Source organism: Apus apus, chromosome 8 (assembly GCF_020740795.1).
Source record: "Apus apus isolate bApuApu2 chromosome 8, bApuApu2.pri.cur, whole genome shotgun sequence".
NCBI classification, from domain to species: domain Eukaryota; kingdom Metazoa; phylum Chordata; class Aves; order Apodiformes; family Apodidae; genus Apus; species Apus apus.
Genome location: NC_067289.1, coordinates 22,454,664 through 22,465,658, shown reverse-complemented (window position 1 = coordinate 22,465,658; position 10,995 = coordinate 22,454,664). Strand labels below are relative to the sequence as shown.

The window sequence follows — 10,995 nt, the reverse complement described above, 5'->3', positions numbered from 1 at the left end:
TCTTTCAGCTGAAACACAACCAAAATAGTTCTTACTCCTTCCAAACACCATTACAGTTGATTGCAAAGCAAGACTTGCCTTCATAGGAGCTGGGTAGGCCACGGAGCTGCTACTGGTCAGCAACCCACCAAACTCCTGGAGCAAGTTATTAGTGATAGCATCTGTCCTGTGGCTTGTGGCCACCTTGCATCTCCAGAGATGGTCGCTGGGGACCACCAGGGAGGCAAGCATGTGGCTGGAGCCACCTGGCAGTGCTTTCAGGATGGGGCTGGACCCCAGCCGAAAGCCTGACGCCTGATCCCTGAACAGGCCATGGGGAGGAAGGCACAGCTTGACCCCAAGGATGGGATTAGCCTAATTGCCATGTCCATGGAGAAAGCTCTCCGAGGAGGTAGGAGAGCAAGAAGATCCTATTACATATTTTACATACAGCTATTGCCTTATGGACAAGTCACGTCTGCTCCTAATCTGAGATCAGTGAATGACAGTATTTTATATAGAACAGTAACTTTTGATTTACATATATAAGAGCTGTTGATTCTATCTGCATCCAGATGTCTGGAAAAGGAAGCAGCTTTCCCCCACCTCCCTCCTGCTCCCTGAGAGGCTATTAACCTCCTACTGACGCAAACTACTATGCAGTCCAATTCCCCAGCTCCAACTCAGAAATGCAGACATGACCATAATCGGCCAAAACAAGTATTTATAAACATTTCAATGGACAAGATATCATCAGTGGGAGCCTTGAGTATTTGCCGTAAAATGTATTAACCAAGAGAAGAAAAAGTGGCATAAATAAAGCAAAGGTTTGTTGTTGCTGCTCTTTAAGAATAACCTGATGATTTGAAATAATCTAGCAGACAATGTCATGAATTACATGACCTCATGTTTTACAAACGCGACTCCTTCAGCGCTACTATCGCAAAAATAACTGACTTTATGGCTGTAACTCATGGGAAAAAAAGGGCTCAAATATTTGCTTTCTATTTTTACTAATGTTATTTAGAGAAATCTTGAAAACCCAACTACTAAAGCTCAGGATTTCTTCCTCCCCAGTTCAAGTTATAATGCTTCCTCTAAAATCTATGACCTGTGAATTTGTTGTCTTGAAACTGGGTGTATTGGGACATCCAGCCAGGGAACTTGGCTGAGCTCTATTCACGTCCAGGAGACCTATCACACGTGGCTGAGCTTTATGAAGCAGCAGTGAGAAACTCCCACTGATCCTCAGTACAGTTCCAGACTAACTCTACTTGTATTAATGCCGTTGGTGGTGATGTAGCTGATCTAACAGAATGGATTGTGTCTTAAAATAAACCCAGTAAAATAAAACATTTGGTAATACATTCACAAAATGTCTTTTCAATTATTTGTAAAATTATTTTCGTTATTGACAGCTATTCTCCATAAAGCTATTGCAAATGAAATCTGAATCTCTTCACAGCAACCTGCTCTTGATGGGACCAGAGGGGTATGAAAAGAGTCTATGAACTAAATAAATCATGATCCATTCAAGAGAGGGTGTTGCCCATTGATTTGCACTATAGGGTTCCTGCCAAACAATGAAAAACAATCTGAAATAATCTTGAAATATATGGCACATGCAACTGTGAATTGAGATAGAAGGGCTCACATGATGTATTCAGATTTCTCAAGATGAAGATTCATCCATGAATAGACACCCACCTCCAGGCACTTTATGTTTTAAACACCTATTTCTGCTGCAGCTTGTTCAAAACACTGGTATGGCCAGGAGACATATGATCACAAAAATAAAGCAGGATGATGGAAATTTGAGGACCGAGCCAATGTCAAGGAAAGCAGACAGAAGAAACAGACTGCACTGGGTTTTTCAGCATCTCAAACATGCCCAAATAGAGCCACATTTCTGAGGGCAAAGGATTCAGTGTGCCTGGGCCAAATCACAAATCCTACCACAGCCTCTCCATGTGCTACACTGAATTACCTCCACTGCAAAGGAAATGTTTGGGAACTACCTCTTGTGCTCACCAAGTCTGACATCTAACCCTACCTCCTATCTCTTGAGCTCATTCAGCATCTCGAGGTGCTTGCAGGAGGTCCTTTGGTGCCTGCTTAGTTCCCCTCATCTCTAGTGCATCTTTTGTAGCTGCATGCACCATCACTTTGCATGAAGAAAAGGGGATTAAAAGCCCCATATCTTCAAAGCAAAGATCCCTCACTGCTTTTGAAGGGCACCATGGCAGGCAGAGGAGAGGGCCAGTCTCCAGGGGAGCTGCACCTCTGGGGGCTCCTGCACGTGAAAATCTCAGATCTCACTTTGCAAAATCCTGGCTTTGTCTTGAGAAATTATTCTATGTCTCACTGCAAGGGATGAGCAAGGGTGAGTCAGGACCTGAGCCACAGCCTGCTGGCTCCAGCTCTCCCCTCCAAAGCCCGAAGGTTGGGAAAAATCTGGGACAAGTATTTATGGGTTCAGAGCTGCAGCTGAGGAGCCAGCAATGCAAGAACAAAACACGCTGTTATTTCAGTTGCATCTGCAAAAGCAGTTGCTGTGGCTCTTCAGCTCTTTTTCTTTTCTTTCTTTTTTTTTTTTTTTCATGAACAATTTAGATGTCTTTAAAATAACGTTTTATAAAAAGAGAAGAGCAAGCTCAAATCCATCCCGTGGTACTAAAAGCACAATTCCTCGCTGCAGACGGGGGATGACGTTAGTATTCACACAGGGCAAATCTGACCCAAACATGGCAAATAAATGAGTGGTTTATTTCTACTTTAAGTATGGCAATGAGCAATTAAGCTCAAAACTTCACAGCTATTAAAGTGACTGACTCCCACTGACGTGAATGCAAGATAGAAACGTGAAGTCCTCTGAGGCTCTGTATTTTAATGTCTCAAATGCAGATTAAATATTTATAACGATTGCAATCTAACTAGATTTCAGCCTGAAAATTTCACTGCAATCTCTGAAGGAAACAGCTTGGAACAATGTCAGTTAAATATACACAAAGACTGCATTCTGAAACTCTCACTCAGGTAAAGCTCCCATTGCCTTCACCAAATAAAACCAGCAGGATTAAGTAGGTAAAAATAAAGCCAATTTGATGTAAGAGGACATTTAACCGCTTCAGCTAAAATACTCTGTAGGAAAGCATGGCATGCTCTGTAATTGAGTGGTAAGTTACCTTTCATATTATATTTTTCTTATGCAATTTATTTCACAATTATTAAATCAAAAATATAAGCAAGGAACTTACCCAAATTCTTTGATCAGGCAATTGGAACTGGGAGCAAAATTGAAACAAAAACAACACATTATTCCTGCGTTGGAACCCTCATTGCAATCAATCTACTTATTAAGTTTTTATTTAAAGATACTAATTAAAATGTTATTCTTAATGATTTGCTTCATCGGGGTATTCTCTTCCTAAAAATAAAATCCTGAGAATGGCAAATTATTGTGAAGTACTATTAAATGATCTAATTTTCACAGCTTTCAGGCCACAGCCACAGGGAAGAATTTTGCCCAGGCAGGGACAGGGTAAGGACTGCAGGGTTTATGTCTTTAATCTCTACTTCAGAAACTTATTTTAAAGATCCATCATTTAGCTGTCATATTACTAAATAATAAAGTCTTGCTTCATCAGATGGCAAGTTTCAGAAATAAATTCACCTACAGAAACACAAACTTGTTGGACAGAAACAATAAATTTGTTCATATTTTACACAGAAAATTCATGCCAGCAGAAGATGAAGACTTGCAGCACACCCCACACCTGTACTTTTACAGGGGTGAACAGGACTATAAAGGAAAAACAGCTTTTCTGCAAGCTGTTCTACAGTTCTCTATAAATACTGAGCCAAACTCTGCCTTTGCAAACAGGAGACTCCTTTCTATTAAAGTCAGTGAGAAAGTAGATTTTGGCATTTACTCTTTTGACAGGACATGTGATGGTGGCTTAGGTTGGTTTTTTTACAACGTAATAAGAGTGCATGTTACATTCATAACCTTTGAATCCATCCATCTCACACCAAGTTAAAGACATTATCCCTGGCAGCTAGGTAAAGTGATAAAACAAAACCCAGTCTTTACCATGGATTTTTTTTCTTCTACTGCACTGTGATAAATGTGGAGGAACAGGCAAAAAGGTCTAAGGGGCGTATTTGTGCATGTGTTCAGCAACGTGGGTGCAGAACCAGCCCTCCCTCCTGGCAGAAGGTGCTTGGTTTGCCCCACCTCAGCTGGCACCACAGCAGGGAGGCGGCATCTGACATGTCCTGCTCACACTGATGGCCTTGGGGACTACTTGGGATCTTCCTCAGGCACCAATGATAGATTAAACCAACCATCAGCAAAAAAAAACATCCCAGCATCCTGCCCACTAGTGGCAAAATGCCCAGTGTCTCCATTCCACCTGCACACCTGTGGCATCCTCACCTACCTCCCGTTAACCCTTCTCCAGTTCCCTATGTTTTATCTGGAGTCATACAATGCTACACAAGAACATCCAACTCCTCATGCATTTTACCCAAACTGCCTCCTTGCCCACCCACTGACCACGCTACCTACTGCTGTCATCAGACCAACCTGCCACAAAACCCTCAGAGCCCCCTGAATCCGACCTCACTGAACACCACTGATTTCCACCTTCCAAAAAGCCAGCCAGCACTAAGCAAAATCATATTCTTTTTCCAGTGATCCATTACCAAAAATGTCCTCCTTTAAATAATCTTCTATTAATTTACAGCCCCTTTGCTGCTTTAACAGAATCACTCACTTGACAGAGAAGAACCAGCCTGGCTTTACACCAGGGGACACATGGAGGTTTGAGCTCCTGTTTGCCTATTTGTGCATTAGTATTATCTGCTGTGAAAGGGGAATTTTCACTTGTTGCTTTGCAACTTGGACAAACAAGGTAACTCAGCAAGAAGTGCTGAGCTGCTGTTAAACCTTGTACATAAATTCGCAGTAATTTTAATACTTAATAGATCCATCACTTCCTTCAAGGCACTGAAACGGGGTGTCTTTCTGCACTCTCCATCCATGCAAACACACTATGTTTGTGCATCTGAAACTTTAGATGCCATCAGCTGCTCTTCCCAGTTCTCCAGAAAACCCGTATTTCAGAATATGCTACACACAACTTAGAACATGGCAATCATGAACTTGATTTAAAAAAAAACACAACAAACAACAAAACATCACAACAAATCTATGGGTTGTCATTATTAGGATGGAACAGCTCATGGTCAGCATGGGATTAAAAGTTGCGAATATGACAGAACATTTCACTTCAGGCATAAGATTCAACACAAATTTTCAGCAATATCTCCCTGAGCAAGAAGAAAGAAGACAAGAAGACAAAATGAGGGTGTAGTGCTGTTGGAGAAAAGCCCTGTATAGTTTACATACAGGTCCTCTGTCTGTACCACATACACATTGCAGTTTTTACACCTTTTGGGGCCACCCTCCTCAATTTTTGTTACTCAGCAAATAAGCAGCAGGGGTATGGCCTATGAACAAGAGAGCAGCCCTCACATATAGCATGTCCTCAGGTATGGAGGAGCAGGGATCCTACAAAGTCATTGCAAATGATACAGACCACAACAGCTACCTAAAACTGAAGGAGCATTTGCACTGAGACTTGAAAGTGTTGGGTGGAAGGTTTTTCTTTTTTTTACTCTGAGGAAAATAATATTGACAGCTGAGATGCTCAGCTTTGCTGGCCCAACTTTGAATCTCTATCATCCCTTTCTAGTCAATATTGACTCCACCACAACAGCCCAAAGCATGGGAGAATGCTGAAGAAGACATGGGCAGCTGCAAGTGTTGGTAGCTACACTATGGTTTTGGAGGAACGCTGTTCTAAAACATACATGTAATTTGACTCTAGCTTCCTCCACAATCAAAACATGTTGTTTCATCTGCAAAACATCAAGAAGCTCAGAACAATGCTTACGCTTTTCCCCCACAATGGTACAGCAAAAACTGTGTGGCTTAGGAAATCCAAAAATGACTGACTGCACTCATTTCTCTGCACCTGCTTTGAAGCATCAACAGGCTTGTTTACAACATCAAAATTCCCAAAATACTTACTTGTGGATGAAACAAGAATCCTGGGGAAGGTCTCAAGTATTTCTCTTTTAAAGCTTCCAGTGGGTCAGTTAACTTTCTTTTTTCTACTCTGTAAATGTTAAAATTAAATTTGCTTGTGATGAATCAGTCTCAGATATTAATAATTATACAGCTACTCATGTTTAAAATAGTCAATTATACATCAAGCAATTAGTTTCTCAGAGATAATGGTAAAAGATAAGGAAGTACAGCCAACTCTGGATCCCCACATACTCATTACTCATTACTGCAGGCTGGGGCTGTGAATCACCATTAAAGGGAGATTAAACCATTTACATAGGAAATAATCCCATTTCAAAAGACCAGCAGTAATTATAATAACAGTGACTAACTACTGAGATCTTTTATGAAGAAATAAGGCAACCGAGTGTGCTCTCCACTCAGAGGAGAGGAATTCAAGGCAACAGGAGCCTTGAGCAATGGGTCCCTTCTAGCCTGCCCATGTGAGACATGGCAGCCCCCATCCTGGGAACCTCTCCTCATGCCTGGCTGTGCACAAGCAGGGTGAGAAAGGTGGCTTACAGGAACACACTGAACCTGAGGTGCCAGCAACAAAGTCTGTGATCAACTCATGGGGGCATTCAGGCAGCAAAAGGCAGCGTAGATAACTCAGCAGCAGTGTGGAAATTTGAAGGTCTTGCTTTTTCTGTTAGTGATGTGTACGGTTTAAGGGACCAGACCCTGGTGCCCATGTCTAGGTGTAGCTCACAGCAAAGGGAGGCTTGGTAACAACCGGCCTCGTTCCGTACTGCCAGAAGTTGTGCAGATTTCATTAGTTTGCAAGGCAGGACCATAAAACACGGATCATTATTTCCACTGCTTCAGGCATGCAAAATGAATATGACGCAAAGAAAACCTATGGTCTGATACAGAAATCAATCTGGCATGAATAAAACCATCTCAGTAAACAGCACCATATCCTGTTTCTTCAGAATACATACCTGTTGTCTTATGTGAGAGCACTCTCCACCAACTTTGCCCCCAGCATTTCTTTTCCAGATAAAGTAATAAACTAACATAATTTACATGGCAGGAACTTTTTTTTTTTTTTTTAAGAAAAAACAATAAGCTGTAAAATCAGTCATTCATATTACAGGCAAATATTTTTTATGGCTAATATTTCTCTAAACTAATTTAGATGCATGACTTTGGCTGATTACAGATATATGAGTAGAAAGGTGGAGGGCAAAGGGGCTGACGTACTCAGGACACGGGTGAAATCCAGATCCCAGTGAGATCCAATTCAGTTTTACTGGGAAACACCCAAAGGTCAGGATTTTACCATGGGTTTTTAAAAATCTCAGCTCACTGACACCTGCTTGTGCACCCATGGAAGCCAACAAGAAGGTTCTCATGGATTTCATAAGGTACACATGAGGACACTGAGCCTTCAATTACCTTAATGAAAGGCCCAGATAAATCAACCCATTGCTTAAATAATTGAAAAAAAAAAAAAAAAAGAGGCAGAAATCACTCTTGCTTTCTACACTTGTTGTACGTAGCATAAAGGTCTGAAATCCCAAAGTTTAAGAAGCATGGACATTGAGAGTGATTTCTGCCAACAGAGCTTAGGACAAATTTGTTTCTTTGTTGTACTTGTGAGATATTCCTTCTTCATTCAGGAGGACCAAAGGTGGTATCCAGCTGGCACCCTAGTGAGATGCTCTCTAATTTTCAGGGGAAGGCAGAAGGCAGCATTTTGGAAGAAGAGGAATTTGGGGCAAACCAGATGTCAGATACACAGTAAATAAACAAATACTCAATACTGATGCTCATTTGTTTCTGGGTAAGAGAGTATATTCAAATTCTGCATGTCAAGCTGTGCAAGTTAAACTAATGACTCACTGCAACAAGGGCAGTAATGGAGACTTGCCAACTGGAGCATTACCAGACCTGAGGTTTGCTCTGAACAGCTTGGCTTTGAGGTGAGGTGCACAGGTCAGCATGCAGCCTGGGCCACCCCATGATTTGGTGGCGGGATGACACCTCCGGGGATGGTGGGATGGGAAGGGGGTTGTCCTGCCTCTGCGGGCAGGTGGGCCTGGCCCAGGGCCCTGTGTGCCTGAACCAAAGGATGCCAAAGGGCAGCAGATAGTCCGTTACCTGTAAATGGGATCCATAAAGAATGGGGTGGGCCTGGCGTGCTGCAAGGAGGACTCCGAAACCTTCCTTTGCTCCAGGTCGCCTCCTTTCTTTTCTCCGAAGACGTGGTTCTTCCGAGGCTCAGCTTGTTTTGTGCTGCTGGCTCGACTTCTGCTGCCCATGCTGAGATCTAGAGGCTGGTCCTGGCTTGCTGCAGAGGGGGCTGCTGGCTTTGAGGGTATGGGAGTAAGTGGCTTCTCCTCCTTACGCTTTATGGTGAGGTCAAAGGGAGACTCAGAGCTTCCCTTTGGGATCTTCTTTATTTCACTGGGTGATTGGGGCTCCACTTTCAAAGGTAACGGTCTCAAGTCTCTATCAGGAAATGGATACATTGATTGAGAGAATGCTGGAAAAAACGGGAGGGGAAACATGGAAGGGTAAGGTAAGGCTCCGACTTTTTTGTCTTGCAGCCCCACAAGTCCTGTTGAACCAAAGTACTTTTCAGCAATAGAAGCAATAGCCTTTATAGAATCATTCACCGCTCCTGACACCGCAGTCTGCTCCTCTAAGGATGGTGAGAAAATGGAATGATTGCTGTGGTCTTTCTTATTATTTATTGAAGCCAGGCTCTGCAGAGAGCTTACTTTGTCTTTGAACATTTTACCATTTTCTTTAAATTTCTCTTTCTCACTTTCAATGTCACTTTCCAGATCAGAGCCCGAGGTGGTTTCCAGGTCACTGCCACTGGGGGTACTGACATCGTCAAGGTCAAGGTCACTACTCTCTGACTGGTCACTGAGTTTCTCATGCGGCCTCTCTTCAGAGGACCTCTCTGGTTGAAGCTCCACTGGCTTATTCTCCCCTACTGATGGTTGCTTATTTAGTGCCTTCAAAATATCCTGGGTGGCTGGCAGTATCTGAGGATTTGTCATGAGGGGACTTTGACTTTTGTTTGTCTGATCTGCGCTCGGTAGTCCTTTAACAGGAGAACTAGTAGGTAGCAAAGGTGGCCTGTGGTACAAGCCTGAAGGAAACAGACCAGGGAAGCTAAAAGAAAATCCAGGAGCTGTTGGAAAGGTAAGACCAGCAGGATGCCTATTGGCTCCAAAATAGTCAGCAAGGCCCGGATTTGCATGATTCATATTAACCATGGACGTTTTATCCATAGCTGGGGTTCCAGGAAGTGAAATGCCTTGGCCAAAAAATCCTCCTGCTGCAAAATGGTTCTTGCCCTCACAAAATCTCCTGTGTTTATTTAAGGAAGACGTAGTGCTGAACATTTGTCCACAGTCTTTGCACTTGATTTGGGTTCTGCAATCAGCATGCATGCGCTTATGACGACAAAGGTTTGAAAACTGAGTATAGGATTTATGGCAGACCTCACCTGTATGTAAACAACAACAACAACACATCTCAGGCTTTATGATAATTGCCCCCACCCTCCAAATTTTGCAAATAACACCATTTTTTTTACCCGCCAAATGTCAATTAGGAAGCTGCAAGGAGAAGCCTGGGTGCACAAATGTACAAAAAGCTCTTTACTCTTCCAAAGCAAGGCATCCAAGCAGACAAATGTCTAAAGGCAGCACCAAAACCCACTCCAACAAACCAGAAAAGGTCTGAAACCACTAAAAGACAAAGTTTCCTTGTTTGCTCTTTGCATTGCACGGTGTTGCACATTTGGTACTGTTAATCCATATTGCATTGGCACCCATAGCCCCCCAAGAGCCACGGCTCAGAGCTGTAACACCATATGCACCCACAGCACTCCCAAGTCAGCCCTCCTGTCTTCAAATGACACCCATTTATGGCACTATTCACAAGTGGAAAGTTAGTGATTAAAATCAATATTTGCAGGACCAGACAGGAGATAGAGCTGTCTCACAGAGCTTTCAGTCTGCAAGATCACAAGGATACGAAAGAGGTGAAGGAGAGATAATCAGGTATTTCCAAGTGCATAACCTTATTAACAAACAACATTTTTTCCACTTACAATTAAGAGCACAATCCCGTGAAAGTCCAGGCTAGAGCCCAGGTAACCTCAGTCTAGTACTCTCATATGTTCAAAGCACTTCTGTTTGTTTAATGCATACAAGTACCTGGGATGCTGCAACACTAAATTCTACATCTTAATAACTTTACTAGTCTTATTTGTTTCTTGCACATTACAAAAAATACACTAGATTTCAACAACAATTTCCTTTAAGAGTGCAGCTGTATTTATCTGCATGCCTGACGCTCAAAACAACTTGATGGATTTCCTTTCAAACTCCCTGGGGATGAGAACAGGGGATGAGCATCAGCCTCACAAAAGCAGCCTGAAACCATGGAGGGGAGTAGATTTACCTCAAACTCCCAGGCCTGACTGAACCTGCAGCACTTGGCACATCAGAGCAGAGTTTCCAGCAACCTTCTTCTGTAGCAGGAGGCTGAACGTGGTCTCATTGGTGCAGAATGAAACACTATGAAGACTGACTCGTTATTGAAGCAAATGGGATTTTGCAGGGATTTCCTGGCTGCTACAAACTTAGGGAGTAAATTAGTGCAGCAACCAATTTATAGGTCTCCAAGTTCAAATGTGGCTTGGAAGAGGATAATGCTCAGCTTCCCAGTGCCTTTTTATGTCCCCTTTGGATGAGCAGGGTCATCAGGCAAGTCCCAAGGCTGTACTATGCCTTGTGCTCCTCATTATGCTGAAATGTGTCTGCACCTCTGCACTACCTTGCCTCTAGCAGCATCAGCTCCAGCCTTGTTTAAAAACAAGGCCTCAGCATTATCAGTAAGCAGTGTTATCCCTC

The 10,995-nt window shown here is 42.8% G+C and overlaps 1 protein-coding gene across 7 annotated transcripts in view; it reads right to left on the bottom strand.

Annotated features, from left to right (window-relative positions):
• The window catches only part of MECOM (MDS1 and EVI1 complex locus), a 332,845-nt gene that overhangs the window by 15,267 nt on the left and 306,583 nt on the right, over window positions 1-10,995 (bottom strand). For 3 of the 7 annotated variants that reach the window (XM_051626185.1, XM_051626187.1, XM_051626190.1), the window contains 3 exons: window positions 8,219-9,581; window positions 6,077-6,164; window positions 3,237-3,263 (listed from right to left, as the gene is read on the bottom strand). In XM_051626185.1, coding sequence (XP_051482145.1) covers window positions 3,237-3,263; window positions 6,077-6,164; window positions 8,219-9,581 — 1,478 coding nt within the window. The remainder of the gene's footprint in view (window positions 1-3,236; window positions 3,264-6,076; window positions 6,165-8,218; window positions 9,582-10,995) is intronic. The other 4 variants (XM_051626188.1, XM_051626189.1, XM_051626191.1 and 1 more) reach the window with 3 other exon arrangements.